At 55.6% G+C, this 15,341-nt stretch overlaps 1 protein-coding gene across 1 annotated transcript in view; it reads left to right on the forward strand.

The window, feature by feature from the left end:
• Positions 1–15,341, forward strand: part of ACE (angiotensin I converting enzyme) — a 58,181-nt gene that overhangs the window by 26,738 nt on the left and 16,102 nt on the right. Inside the window, exons 5-12 of the mRNA XM_074941015.1 lie at positions 91–282; positions 2,163–2,260; positions 4,500–4,672; positions 5,665–5,888; positions 10,016–10,160; positions 11,588–11,686; positions 12,900–13,022; positions 14,902–15,113. Of these exons, the coding sequence (XP_074797116.1) occupies positions 91–282; positions 2,163–2,260; positions 4,500–4,672; positions 5,665–5,888; positions 10,016–10,160; positions 11,588–11,686; positions 12,900–13,022; positions 14,902–15,113 (1,266 nt within the window). The remainder of the gene's footprint in view (positions 1–90; positions 283–2,162; positions 2,261–4,499; positions 4,673–5,664; positions 5,889–10,015; positions 10,161–11,587; positions 11,687–12,899; positions 13,023–14,901; positions 15,114–15,341) is intronic.

Genomic DNA, 15,341 nt, shown 5'->3' on the forward strand with positions numbered 1-15,341 from the left:
CAGAAAGGCAAGGAGGGGTGGTCCCCGAACTGCCGTCCCTGGCAAGACGCTGGAGTTCATTGCTGTTGGCCCTGTGCTCTCCGTTGCCAGGTTTCAAGGATACCGGCGCTTACTGGCGCTCCTGGTACGACTCGCCCACTTTTGAGGACGATCTGGAGGAACTCTACCACCAGCTGGAGCCCCTCTACCTGAACCTCCATGCCTTTGTCAGGAGGAAGCTGTACGAACACTACGGCCCCAAGTACATCAACCTCCAGGGCCCCATCCCTGCTCATTTACTGGGTAAGTGGGCACAAGGCAGGGCCTGTGCCCGCTGGGGAGGGACGCCCGCCTCTCCCACTCCTGGGTGCGAAGGCAGGAGCTGCCTCAGGAGGATGGGGTGCCCATGCAGATCTGGCGGCAGTGCAAGCTGACGTTGTGCTGAGGAAATTGAGGGAGGTGGGGGGAATGGACATGAGGTCAGCAACAGGGAGGGGGAATTGTGGAGCGTTTGGGTAGCAGTGGGAGGCTGGATTCGGGGCAGGCAGCTGCAGCCCTATGTGCCCAGCTCTGGATACTACATGTGCAAGGAACGCCGTACCCCGGGGGGAGTTGTTGGCAGCCGGGATCGAACCCAGGGCCTCTGGATCTAAAGACACGAGCCTCCCCTGCCTGAGCTAAACGATCAAGCTCTGCCTGTGTCCCAGCCACCCCCAGAGCAGGACAGAGCACCCTGCCGAGGGGGTTACATACATGCCCTGCACACGGTCCACACCTGCTCCTTCCCTGCCCCAGCAGAGCTCGGGAGACGCTGGGCGTAGCAGGGGCCGCTCTGCACTGAGCTCCCCCATCAACGCTGAATGAGGCCCAAGGGCTCCTGTGGCGTTGATGGGCCCCCATCGCACATGGTGGCTGTGGCAGATCCTACACACTGAGGTTCTGCCTTGGCATTAAAGATCTCCAGGGCACTTTCTCTAAGAGAGGAGACTTCCCAGCACCTGCCACTTCTGCGTGCTCTTGAGCTGCCATCCTCAACTCCAGCGGTGGCTGCATTTCCACAGTGCTGCCTGCCCGGGGTTTTCAGAGTGCTTTGAGCCGTAACGTATTCTCAGATTAGCCCATCACTGCGTGACGCTCACTCATGCTGGTGGCCCCCGACAATCAGGCCATGTGAGCGGCACAGCTGCTCGAGCTGGAAGCATATTGTTCTCAGTCTGTTATCAGCCCAGAGCAGCTGCTCAAGGCAGTTCCAGATCTCCCCAAAGGGAGGAAAACAGCAGAGGGAACAACCCAAACAAACCCCAGGATCAGGTCTGACCAGTCAGCGCTGGGAGGAATTCCCAGATATTTAGCCCTGCAACAGATTCCTCCACCCACCCGTGCATGCTAATTACATGGCTTTGAAGTTGAATTTATGCCAGGCGATTGGGTGGCGGGGGTTGGGGGGAGCACGAGGGAATGGGAAACGCTTGGAGCCAAGCTCTGTGCACGAGGTTGCATAGACTGTCATGAACCACCCTGCATGCAGTAGCTATGGCAGGGCACCACAGCGCCTTCCCAAGGGCTGGCAAATGGTTAGGAAATCAGACAGTTGCAAAGATCCTGGTAGAGGGCATCTGATCGCACCCCGCCACCATTCCCCCATCTCCTCCCTCACCTGCTGGCATCAGTAACCCGCACTTCCGTAGTGCCCATCATCCGAAGAGCTTCCCGCACTTTTCCCAGCCCCGTCGCCAGGCGAGCGTCCTCCCTGCTGTACAGAGGTGTGAAAAGGGTCACGGAGCCGGGCAGTGATTTGCCTGGGGATCACCCAATGAGTCAATGGCGGGGCAGGCAACAGAGCCTGGGAGTGCTCTGACTGTTGGCCAGCGCTTTCTCTTACTGCAGCTAGAGACAAGGAAAGGAGACCTCTCCGTCTCCAGCTCCAAAAGGTGCTGAAACGAGGGAGGAAAGTCAAGGAGCCATCACATCCCTTCTCCCAGACGAGCCCCTGCTGCGCTCCAAAGCTCCCTTTCTCCAGGGGTGCCCCAGTAGGCTTGTAGGCGGCCATCTGTCCTGCTCCCTGGAGGAAAGTGTGCTGCTGGGCCCTGAGCTCTCTGCTCCGTCTAGAGGCAGCCAGAGGTGGTTCATAGGAACAGCTGCCTGCTGTAGCAAACCCCTGAGCTGTGCTGTTCTCTCTCCAGGCAACATGTGGGCCCAGCAGTGGAACAATATCTACGATATGATGGTCCCCTTCCCGGGCAAACCCAACCTGGACGTCACCAGCGCCATGGTGGAGCAAGTAAGAACCTGGTGGCCATTCGCTGCGGGTGTTTAGCCTCTTGCCTCGAAGCCTGACAGAGGGCTTGAGGGCCGGGGATTGTGGGTAGAGGCAGGTAAATCACCCCGCAAGAGACGAGGACGCCTGCCTGCTGCCCATGGGGCGGTTTGCAGAGCGCTGCCCGTAGCGATGAGCCGCGTCGCTCCTGGAGGGGCCGTGCTGAGCCTGGCATGTTTTACCCCAGAGAACATCTCTCATCCAAACTGCATCCCCCCACCGCCTGGCCGGAGGCATAGGAGGAGACACTCCGAGGCCAGAAGGGACCACAGTGGTCACCTCGTCTGACTGCCTGCATAGCACAGGCCAGGGGACTTCCCTGCATTGGTTCCTGCTTGAACGAGAGCAGATCTTTTAGTAAAACATCCGCTTTGGATATTCAAATTCCCAGTGATGCAGGGTGCAGGGCTCATGGGAGTGATCTTAGCACCATCAGCCCAAGGCCAACAGCAGAGGGAGAAAGAGAGGGGGGGCTTCCCTTCTGTGGTCACTGCTCCCAGGGGAAACTCACGACCACAAACCATTTTCAGTGGCAACAGCCTCCAGGTCTGAGCCCAGGGCGAAACTAATTTTCTGGGGAAGGGCTGATAAAAAGGCTGCCAACTTGGACAAATCTGCTTTGACCGCCCTCCCAGAATCTCTTAGGCAAGATCCAGGTGAAGGAACGTTACTCGGTGCGCACAGCGAGGGAACAGAATGGGTCCAATTCCTCCTGGGTGCAGCAGCTGTGTTGCAGTCCAGGGGACTGGACCCTGGGAGGAATTTGACCCAAGAAAGAGAAAAAAGCGAGGAAGGGCTGAGAGGAAATGGAGAAGGGAGGGAAGAGGGGGAAGGTAAGCAGCAGGGTGTGAGTGAGAGATTTCTTCTTGGGCAGACAGAGAGACTCCTGGCAGCTGGACCCACTGAGCCTTGCTGGTGCTCCAAAGGAAAGCTCCAGGGTCCCCAGCTTGCATCACCATGGGCCACTCACATGCTCTCAGCCCAGTCGGGAGCAGTTAATGGGAGATTCTTCTGCACGGCTTGTGTCTCTGGCTCCCCGGGGAACCTCTGGCTCTGCTCAACCTCTGGTTCTGCCACAGGCCTTGCCCCTGCCCCACCCCATCTCCTGAGCCTGCCATGCCCTTGCTCCGCCCTCCTCCCCCCGAGAGCCTCCTGCACACCACGAAACAGCTGATGGGGAGGGAAGAGGAGGCGCTGATCGGCGGGGCTGCTGGTGGGTGGGAGGTGCTGGGAGTGGGGGGAGCTGATGGGGGGCTGCTGACGTATTACTGTGGCTCTTTGGCGATGTAGATTGGTAAATTCTCGCTCCTTCTCAGGCTCAGATTGGCCACCCCTGGGGTAGAGGGTTAATGGTCCACCCAGTGGGCCTGATTTGTCAATGCCCTGCATGTCCTGTCATCATTTGCACCAGTGCTGGGGGAAAAACCACCAGTCCGGTTTGCACTAATGCAAATGGCTGCCCGAGGCTCCGGGCTGCAGGGAGAGGAGCCTGACTTGTTTAGTGTCCTGCTGCTGGCATCCTCTTAGCTACCAGCATCTCTCGGGCTGCCCTGCCTTGGTGTATCTCAGCAGCCACACGCAGGTATTGTGCCTCCCTTAAGAGCCATCTCTCAGAGCAGGGGGCATAGGCCCTGACTCTGTGGGTGCTCCATCCACTCGCAGCCAAGCTCCCCTCAACCCCTGCCCCACCTCCTTCTCCTCCCCTGAGCGCGCCTTCACCTACCCTCCAGTGTTTCCCGCCCGGCCGCTGCCAAACAGCTGTTTGGCGGCATTAGCAAGCTCCGGGAGGGAGGGGGAGGAGCGGGAACATGGCACGCTCAGGGGAGGAGGCAGGGAAGAGGCGGGGCCGGGGCGGGGATTTGGGGAAGGAGTTGGAATGGGGGCGGGGCAGGGGTGTGGCCTCATTGAAGGGGTGGGGGTGCGGGTCGAGCACCCACAGGAAAGAGGGGAGGTCGGCGCCTATGGCGGGGGGCACTGGTGGGGTAGCGCAGGGGAGCTGCCCCACTGTATCTCTCCTGGGGATCGGCAGAGCGCCCTGTTCTCCAGGGCTGTGAACCTGGCCCCCTTTGCCACTCCTTGGGAGAAGACGTGACCCTCCCACGGCTGAGGCTTGCGCTGCATGACTGGCGCGGGAGCGTCCCGGCCCCAGGCGGCCTCCTCCTGGCTCGTGTAACGATGGCTTCCCTCGGCTCTGCTTGTCCAGAACTGGAACGCTACGCACATGTTCCGGGTCTCCGAGGAGTTCTTCACCTCGCTGGGGCTGCTGGGGATGCCGCCGGAGTTCTGGGAGAAGTCCATGCTGGAGAAGCCGGCGGACGGGCGGGAGGTGGTGTGCCACGCCTCCGCCTGGGACTTCTACAACCGCAAGGACTTCAGGTGTGTGGGGGCGGGAGGCCAGGCCCCACGGGGGAGAGAGGCTGGGGAGCCTCTTGACTCCACGCACAGCCTGGTGACGAGGGCCATGTTAGCGCTGCAAGGAATCTGGCGGGTGGGAGGGACCTGAGTGTGCCACCTGCCAGGGGACACGTCCCTTTGCCTCAGTTTCCCAGCCCAGCCCCACCTCTGCTTTCTTCCTAGCAGCTCCTGAGATAGGAGTTAGGCCTGGTCAACACATACTGGCATAGCTATGTCGGTCAGGAGCGTGAGCCCCCCCGCCCGCACCTTTTAGCCATGTAACCATGCCGGCAACCCCCCAAAGGTGACCTCCCTGCACCTCCTAGCCACGTAACCATGCCAGAAACCCCCCAGTGTGACCCCTCCTGCACCTCCTAGCCACAGAACCATGCTAGCAGAAACTGCCCCCCCCCACATCTCCTAGCCACATAACCATGCCGGCAAGCCCCCGAGGGTGACACATCCCCCCCACATCTCCTAGCCATGTAACCATGCCAGCAACCCTCCCCCTGCTCTAAGCAGAGATGCAGCGATGGGGGGGGGGGCTTCTGTCTGCATAGGTAACGTGTTCCCATCCCGGTAGAACTCCTTCTCCCATCCGGCTTAGCAGCCCATGTTCTCCCCTCTCCACCGACACCACCGGCCGGAGTCCCCCTTTGCACTGACCCTCGCCAGCACCCTAGGGTCCCTTCTGTGCTGCTGTGAGCATCCGTTACTGGGGGGAGCGAGGAGAGAGCAATAGGAGGGTGTTCTCCATCCCCCAAGTGCCCAGTGTTCCCAGCGGGGGTGGGGGGTTGTGCGGGCTGCTGACTGTCCCTGCCCCACAGAGTATGTTGCTTCCCACCTGCCAGGGGCTAGCAGGCTCCCTCCCTCCCTCCCGGGGCTGAGTGTATCCCAGCGGGGGGAGCAGGCAGGTCAAGCCCTCCTCAGTGCAAAGGGCGCGTGTGGACAGGACTCTGCCCCTCGCCCTGCAGGATCAAGCAGTGCACCACAGTCACCATGGAGCAGCTCTTCACGGTGCACCACGAGATGGGACACGTTGAGTACTACCTGCAATACAAGGACCAGCCGGTCACCTTCCGCAGCGGGGCCAACCCTGGCTTCCACGAGGCCATCGGCGACGTCATGAGCCTCTCGGTCTCCACCCCCGGGCATCTCCAGAAGCTCGGGCTCCTCAGCCAAGTCACCCAGGATGCAGGTACCAACGGGGACATGCCCCCAAGGCACCGGGAACCAGATACCTCCTCTGGACAGGGGGCAGGGTGGGTAGGGGGCTGCAGCATGAGCTGAGATCTGCAGAGAGGAAAGCGCCAGGGCCCTGGTATGGCTGCTCTGAGCCAGGGCACCTTCCACACACTCTCCCCTGCCTCCGGCATGCAAGTTGCTAACTCTGCCGTTCATGCCCAAGTGTGCCTTTAGGCTGGAGGGGTTTGGGCTCCCCACTGTCATCACACCCCCAGCTGCCCAGTCCCTCCAGCTCTTGTGTTGCACGTTGGCTGGTCCAGGAGAGCATCATGCTCAAATAAATTGGTTAGTCTCTAAGGTGCCACAAGTCCTCCTTTTCTTTCTGAGTCCAGAGTTAGCTCTGAGGGGATTTTCTGAGTGCTTCTAGCCATCGTCACTCCTTGCCTGGGGGCTGCTCTCCGTGCTGGTGCAGTTCATACATCCCAGACTGGTGCATTTATTTTTACTCACACCTAGCACTTGTGGGACATTCTTAAATCGAGAGATCTCAGAGTACTTCCCAAAGGGCGTGAGTATCATTATCACTGTTTGACAAATGGAGAAACTAAGGAACAGTGAGGTTAAGTGACGTGATCAGGGTTATATGGCACGTCTGTGGCAGAGCTTGGACAAGACCCTGGCAGTTGTGGCTTACAGGCCCCTCGTGCTAACAATTAGCCCATGCTACCTCCCATGGCAGCCCCTGAAAGTAATGGCCCTAGATCCTCAGCTGCTGTAAATTGGCCTAACTCCATTGACTTCAGTGGAGCTACACCAGCTTACACCAGATGAGGCTCTGGACCCAGGTGTCCAGAGACGTGAGCAGCGGAGAGGGGCCATGAGTCTAAGGAACCCAGCGAGCATCCTCCTGACCAACAGCAGGGCAGTTGTTCACTTCCCCTTCCAAAGAATGAACCTTCCCCTGTCCCCCAATCCTGCTCCAGCCAAAGACCTGTTTGGGCTGAGATTCGGGGCTCGCCTGGTTCTGAAGCCCTGGGCACTTGCCTGCACTGCAGCCCTGGGAACTGCTCACTGTGGGGCAGGCTCCTTTAAATAACCCAGCCAAAGGCTGCACCGGCAGGTCCAGGCTTTTCGGTGAGGCAAGCGTCTTTGTGGGACGGAGGAGAAGTGCGCCAGCTAATGTGATGACGGGAAGGCGCAGCAAAGGTCACCTGCAATTAGCTTCTTCTGATGAGAGCGGACGATTTGCCACTTGGGGGGAGGGTAGCCGGGGCTATACTGGCGGCTGCTGCGGCTGATCCTATTGCTAGGCTGGGATCTCCGAGGCTAGCACTCACCCTGTGCACTGGGTCAGCAAGGGGAGCAAGGCGTCAAATGCTGGGACGCAGGAAGCTCTTACTCAGGGAAAACTGACCCTGGGCCTGAGCCCGCTGGCTCCCTGGGGGTTGTGGGTGCTCAGCACCTCTCGGGTTCAGGCCCATGAACGTCAATGGACATTTTGCCTGAGCAAAAACAGAATAAGGACTTGTGGATTATTTGTCTTTAAGATTTGAATGACCACGGGTCCGAGTCTGATCTCGCTCATTCGGATGCAAAGCAAGAGTCATCACGCGGCCGGAAGAGCCTTGGGAGTTTCAAACCAGTGCAAGTGCAGAGGTTTTGAAAGGGGCCTCAAACTAGCCTCCAGCTTTGGAGTGTAATTGCATGGATCCGATTGCAGGAGCAGGCTGGTGCCCAGACACTGAGATGCCGTTGTCTGCACCCCTGAAGGACTCCCACGGCAACACCCCTGGGTGCTGAATCGCAGGCTGGCTTGGGAACCGGGGCGCTGTGCCCCGTTTGCTTTGAAGCAAACCCTTCTCCCTGCCAACAGAACAGAGCTCCCCTTGCAGAGCTGTTCCTGGTTTCTTTCTGGAATCTGGATCTTGCAGCCAAGCAAGCCTATTTCCAAGGAGAAGTCAGCTCTCTGGGCTGGGTTTCATGCTCAGTGAATTCCTCTTAGGCCCTGGCCAGCTGTCTGAGTGAAAGTGACTAGTTTCTGCTGGAGAAAGGCAAGGCTGGAAAGGCTCTGTCCTGGAGCTGGGCTTTAACCGGCCCACGTGTTGAGCCAGACAGCACCAGGTTGAGCCAAACGCATTTTGCAAACTGCTGCTGCAAGCCAGCGGCTGCTTTGCAGGGGAAGAAACATTCTTGGGATCGTATTTATGCTGATGATTATGAATCCGGTCTGGAGCCCTGCCAGTGCACTTCCGTTCTGGCCTGCACAGCTGGCTAGTGCCTTGGCTGCAGCCAAGAACACGGCCCCATCGGGCTAGGTGCTGAACAGACAAAGAGTAGCTGAGAGCTGCTGCTCGGGAGAGCTAACAACTCAAATGGGCCAGGCAGACCCGGAGGGGAAGGGGCAGGACATACCAGCAGAGGGAACTGTGGGATGGCAGCAAATGGCATGATTTCTATACTTACTGGGTGGGTTTAGGTAGGAGGGGATCAGCTAACTGGAAAGAAAAGGGGAGGGGGATAGGGCAGGGTTAAGAGGCTCGGTGTGAGGTGAAAAGACTGAGGGAGGATGAGGGGGAGGGTTAGAGCCATCAGCCAATCGCAGGGCTGAGAAAGTCCAATCAAAACAGTAGAAAGTTCTCCAGAAGCCCCCAGCTCCCTGCTGTGGCTGCTTCTGCACTGACCAGCTCGAGACTCCAGCCTGGCCTACACCAGAAACTTACGTCGGTCTAGCTACGTTCCTCAGGGATGTGCCAACTTCATGCCCTGGAGTGCCAGAGCTAAGCCGACCTTTGCCCTGGTGTAGACACCACTAGGCTGACAGAAGGATTCTGCTGGCCACCACGCTACTGCCTCTGGAGGGGATGGATTTACTAGAGCGATGGGAAGGGTGGAGGGGAGGTACCACCTGGGTCCTGGGGCCACCAGAGTGGGGTTGGAATGCTGCCCACTCACCACCCACAGGGGAAAAGTGATCTCTCATGGGGGCTTGGACAGCAGTGACCCATGCTGACTTACAGGTGGTTTCCTGTCTAGTTCGTTCCCACTGAACCCATGGAAGGCTTGCCAGTGACTTCACTGGGAGCAGCAGCAACCACTGTAGAAACACACCCAAGACCTGCAACATGCACATGGGATCTGGTTCCCCTTTGCCCTGCACTGTGCGCAGTCGAGCTCAGAGCGCGTGAAATGCTCCTGGGTCAGAACACCCCAGTTCACACTTGCTTTGCCATAGCACCAGGGACCTGCTCCCCATTACACCACCCAGACAACAGGGGAGTCAATTACAGTTACACTCGCCTCTGGGCCCATTTACACTGCCAGAGTGGGGCCTTAGCAGGAGTGAGAGCCGGGCCCGAGGTGCAGAGCAGTGGAGACTTGGCCTGGAACTTTTCTCGTCCTACTGAGTGAAAAGGTGATTCTCATCCTGAGCACAGGTTGGAGACGGGAGAGCCCCTTGTGGTCCCATCCAGCCCAAAACCTGGCCCTGCGTGTGGGCGCCGAGCCCTTGGAAATCCATCCCCGCAGTCTGGCACCAATGGAGACGAACGCTGCCGCAGTGACTCTCCAAGAGCACGCTCAGGCATCCAGCTGCGGGAAAACCGATTTTCCAGTTCAGTGGCCGACCTGAAACATCGGGACAAAAATCGTTTCGGGTCGAACAAACTTTTATTTTGAAGGGGTTTGGGAAAAAAATCAAATAAAATGGACGTAAAATTTGAAACCAAAAGTCGTTTCAACTGGAAAAAGCAACGTTTTTCGGTTTTCTCTTTTTCCGGCTGAAACAATTTGGCAGATTTGGCGTGAATTGCCACAATGCTTTGGGGGACCCGACGATGCGTTGGGTGTTTTTGGTGGGGAAAAAAATAAAAGTTTTGTCAAAAAAAATGTCACCCCGTTCTAGTCAGGGACGCCAGGGAGGAGCGTCTAGCGAGGCGATGGCTGAAGGAAAGGGGCACATTGTGTCACAATGCCATTTCAGCTCACCCCCGCAGACCTTCCTGCTCCTCTGGCCAACTAAGGAAGCTGCCTGGGCACAACTCCCACCTGCAGGGGTCCGGGGGCTCTTTCCAGGAAGCCTGGGCTAATGTCTGCATCCCCCCGGGTCCCTTCCCTGCTTCACTCCGGCTCTGTTTCTTGCAGAGAGTGACATCAACTACTTGCTGAAAATGGCCTTGGAGAAGATTGCCTTCCTCCCCTTCGGTTACCTCATCGACCAGTGGCGCTGGAATGTCTTCAGTGGCCGCACCCCCCCTAGCCGCTACAACTATGACTGGTGGTATCTGAGGTAAAGGGGCACGCTGGTGTGAATGCACACGTATGTGTGGTTGATGAACATGTGTGTGCGTGCGTGTTTCTTCCCACACAGGTGTGTGTGGGAGTGCACCTGTGCGCCCATGGGTGTGTGCACAGGTGTGTAGGTTCATGGGTGTGAGCATAAGTGGACACGCACGTGTGAAGCGTGAATAGTTTTGTGCTGTTTCTGGTTTGAAAGATGCACCGTGCAAACAGATGGTGATTGCTTGTGAGTTGACCGGATTAGTTCACCCTCGGACCCAGCGTGGGCTGAAATGAATAGAAACAGTGTAGGTGCAATTTTACCCTTGAGAATGGGCTGGGACAAATGTGGCTGGAGAGAAGAGGAAACTGACCCAACTGTCAGTCCCGAACCTTTCATGGATGTGGCTAGGTCAGGTGCCTGTGGGCAGCCATTATGGCCACCTTTGCACTTGTGTATCCTGGTTGGGATCGAAAGGGGAGGAACCTTGTGACCAATGGGGAATACCAGAAATCTAACAAGAGAGCATGTTCTTAGCTTTGGGACCAGGCCAATACTCTGGTAGATGAATGAATGGATGGATAGGTATGTATGTGGGTGGGTGGATGGATGGGTGTATATGTGGGTAGGTGGGTGAATGGATAGGTATGTATGTGGGTGAGTAGGTGGATAGATGGATGGGTATGTGGGTGGGTGGGTGGATGGATGGATGGGTAGGTGGGTGGGTGTATATGTGGATAGATAGATGGGTATGTGGGTGGGTGGATGGATACGTGTACATGTGGATAGATGGATGGGTATGTTTGTGCGAAGATGGATGGGTGTGTTGGTGAGTCGATGGATGGGTATGTGGGTGGGTGGATGGGTGGGGGAGTGTATATGTGGATAGATGGATGGGCATGTGGGTGGGTGGGTGGATGGATGGAAGAGTATGTGGATGGATGGAGGGGTGTATATGTGGATAGATGGATGGGTGGATGGGTGGATATGTGGATAGATGGATGGGTATGTTTGTGCGAAGATAGATGCATGGATGGATATGTGGGTGAGTGGGTGTCTGGATGGATGGGGGGGTGTATATGTGGATAGATGGATGGGTAGGTTGGTGGGTGGATGGATGGATGGTGGGGGGGTGTATATGTGGATGGATGGATGGATGGATGAGTGTATATGTGGATGGATGGATAGATGAGTATGTGGGTGGTGGGTGGGTGTATATGTGGACAGAGGGACGGATGTTTGGGGGGTGGATGGATAGAAATATCTGAAATTAAGCCCCAGACACGTTCAGGGCTGTTCATCACTATAGCTTCCCCTCTTCCTTCTTCTTGTTTCCTCTTTACTCTGCACACACCAAGGGGTGGCTCATGTGTCCGATTCTTTCAGGCCCCTGCTAATGCTGTTCATTTTGTCCCCCCAACCGCTTTGTTTTACAGAACTAAATATCAGGGCATCTGTCCTCCCATTGCAAGGAACGAAACCAACTTCGACCCTGGTGCAAAGTATCACATCCCTGGCAACACCCCCTACATCAGGTACTTCGTGACTTGCTTCTCGGACCACTGGCATGTGCGGGTGCGCTGGGCCAATCCACCAGCCTGAATTTGACGAGACTCTAGTCCTTTGGGGCACGTTTAACTGTATCACAAAAGCCACAGGAAGTGGCTGCAGCTTGCTGTCTGGATCAGGCAGGGTCCTCCAGACCCGCAGCGAGGGGCACCCACAGGTCATACCTATCTGTCTCTCCGGCTGGCAGTTCTGCAGGCCAGGATAGTGGCCCACTGGCAAAGCTGCGTGGGACCCTGCACTGGCATAATAAGGGGTGAACTATGCCATGTACTAGCTAAGCTGATGTGCAGCAGGGCCCCAGTGAGCCTTAAAATTAGTGACAGTTCCTGGAGACTCTCATATACAGCCTGGGTAACCTAAAGTTATTCGATGCTATTGCCCCTGATACTCACAATGTTTGTAATGGCACAACAGATAGAATCACCATCGGCAGAGCAGTGTGGGGAGCCTCGGTCTGCAATGACAGGGGGTGCTGTGGGTCAGGCCTGGGGTACAGCACAGTGTGGGGAGCCCAGCTCTGCAGCGTCAGGAGACCAGAGTACAGGGCAGTGACGGTGAAATGTACACAGTGCTTCTGTCTGATCCCAGTGCTGTCTCTCGTCTCCTCCCCTTTGTCAGCACAAAAACCCCTGGTCGGACTCCGAAACAGCCTAATCGCACCAGTCACCATCGGGGCCCTTTATTGTTCAGGGCCTAGAATGATTCCAAAGATGTGAAGAATGTAAATGGCAGGAGGCAAAAGTACTGGGGCTGGTCTCTCTCCCCCATTCCCATTGCTCAGCCCTGAGGACTGAAATAAATAGGCAGCCGGTTTAAAACAAACGAAAGGAAGTATTTCTTCACACAACGCAGTCAACCTGTGGAACTCCTTGCCAGAGGATGTTGTGAAGGCCAAGACTATAACAGGGTTCAAAAAAGAACTAGATAAATTCATGGGGGATAGGTCCATCAATGGCTATTAGCCAGGATGGACAGGAATGGTGGCCCTAGCCTCTGTTTGCCAGAAGCTGGGAATGGGCGACAATGGATGGATCACTTGATGATGACCTGTTCTGTTCATTCCCTCTGGGGCGCCTGGCACTGGCCACTGTCGGAAGACAGGACACTGGGCTAGATGGACCTATGGTCTGACCCAGTATGGCCATTCTTATGTTCTTATGGCACTTGCTTTCTTCACAGGTATTTTGTGAGCTTTATCCTGCAGTTCCAGTTTCACAAGGCCCTGTGCCAAGCTGCCAATCACACCGGCCCCTTGCACACCTGTGACATCTACACATCTAAAGAGGCAGGAGCGAAACTCGGGTGAGAGCCGAGGGAGGATTTGGGAAAGAAGGGGGTGAGCTGCTCAGCCCGGAGTCCCAGCCCTAGCAGGGTGGTTAGAAAGGATCACAAGAGGTCACAAAAGGCATGGGGGGCGGGGTGTCTTCATTCTCCACTAGCCTCTCTCATTGGTTCCCTCCGAAGCATCTGGCACTGGCCACTGTGAGAAGACATGAGATTGGGCTACAGGGACCGTTAGTCTGAGCCAGAATGGCTGTTCTTATGGGATCAGTGCATCGGTTCATCTGGGGGATATGTGATGGCCTTGCTCCCTACAGGCTGGAGGTCCAGGAGGCTGTCAGTCCCTACACTAGGACTAGCTGAAGATTAGCCTTTAGCTCAAGTGGTAGTGTGGCTGTTTTAAACTCCTGAATCCCTGTTCAAGTCCCAGCTAAGGGCACGTTCTCCATACAGGGATGGGTGCCCTCTGTGAAAGTGGCAGGGATGTGTGTAAAGACTTTACTTTCTGCAAATCCAGCACTAATGTAAGTTGATGCAACTCCAGGCCTGAACGAAGCCCAAAAACAGAAGGTCCAGCTGTCCAATTTTTAAAGACACCCAGGTGATTTAGGGGCCTGGGTGTCATTTTCCAAAGTGACTTAAGCACATGGTGAGAAGAGATGTTCCCCTGAGCCTGGGGTGGCCAGTTGATCCCCTGAAGCCTGAGAATCGATTGCCCATAACACTGGCTGCAGTGACTCAGGACAGACTGTTAGGAGGCCGGGCACAAACCCCAAACTGACTGTGAGTTCTACACTTAAAGCTCATCAACCAATTACCAAGTGTGAACTCCTCAGGCACTAATAACAACATATGCATGGAGTCACAGACAGTCCCCTTCGACACCCCCACCCACCTCACCACCCAGGTGAAGATACTTTTGTGACAGATGGTCCCTTATGCCAAGAATCACAGCAATATTCAGGTTAGTCTCAGTCTCAAAGGACCAGTCACTTACCCCAGGTCAATTGCACCTTAGCTCTCACACCAAAGACAACACTTGTAGCCAGTATTATAATAAACTATATAAAGATTTATTAAGTTGGAAAAGGAAATTAGAGAGTTATTTACAAGGTTAAAGCAGGTAAATATATATAAACAAATCAGTTACAATCAAGTTTCAAAAGGTAATAGAAGTTCTATAATCAGCAAGCTGTATATGTCCTTTAGAGCTACCCCAGGGTATGCAGCTGGGAAACTCTTGCTTATGTCTAGAAAACCCTTGCGCCCCAGCATCCAAGCAGTATAGAGATACCAGGTTCCTTTTGTTTCGGGTTTTTATCCCCTTCCTGCCATGTGCTCTGAGCTGCAAACTCAGCTGATCAGAGGAATCCACTTACATGACTCATCTTCATGGGAAGGAGGACAGAACAACGAAGTATTTTGTCCTCTTTAATGTCCCACAATAGTCTGTCTGGTGTCAATGGACTTTTCCTGTTGGGGAGGACGTAACACATTGTGTTGATGATCAGCACTTCACAGTAATTAATGTCTCTCTCCTGTCTGGAGAGTTACACAGCCACAGAGGCTCACAATACAACTGCTCAAATATTACACTATGGGGTACAGATGCTATCAATGAGATTAATGCATGCAGCAACTCACAAGCATTCAGTAAAGTCTAGACACATTTTTATCATTCTAATACCTATTTTAATAACACTAACACACAGGTGAGCCAGACTTATTCCGGCTCTGAATGTGAGTCAGTGTTCCATTGAGACATGGGGACTTTGGCATGAGCTGGCACCTGCTCTCCCAGCATCACACCCGTATCTTGATGTGCAAAACTATACATGCTTTGCTTGGGGTGTCCATCTCATTGTCTCTTGCTGGCATTTGCTTTCCCGGTTCTCTGCAGTGAGGTATTGAAAGCTGGCTCTTCCAAGCCCTGGCAAGAGATCCTCTTCAATCTGACTGGCATGGAGAAGATGGACGCTGGGGCCCTCCTGGAGTACTTCAGCCCTGTGACAACGTGGCTTCAGAATCAGAACAACGAAAGGAATGAAACACTGGGCTGGCCGGACTTCGAGTGGCGCCCGCCTGTCCCTGAGGGCTACCCTGACGGCATCGGTAAATCCTCAGCCCTGGGTCCAGGGGTGTTGGGAGGTGTCCCCAGATGGACACAGCATGGCATTGCTACTCAGAATACACGTGGGAGGTGGGCAATGTCTCTGCTAGAGCGCGGTGAGATGGGCTAGTCCGAAATAGCACCGTGCTCCGGCTGGGCTCCGGATAGCATCACACAGTCATGTGCTTCGTGGGGCACTGCACCTTCCTTTGAAACATGCGCCATTGGCT

Source organism: Natator depressus, chromosome 27, assembly GCF_965152275.1.
Source record: "Natator depressus isolate rNatDep1 chromosome 27, rNatDep2.hap1, whole genome shotgun sequence".
NCBI classification, from domain to species: domain Eukaryota; kingdom Metazoa; phylum Chordata; order Testudines; family Cheloniidae; genus Natator; species Natator depressus.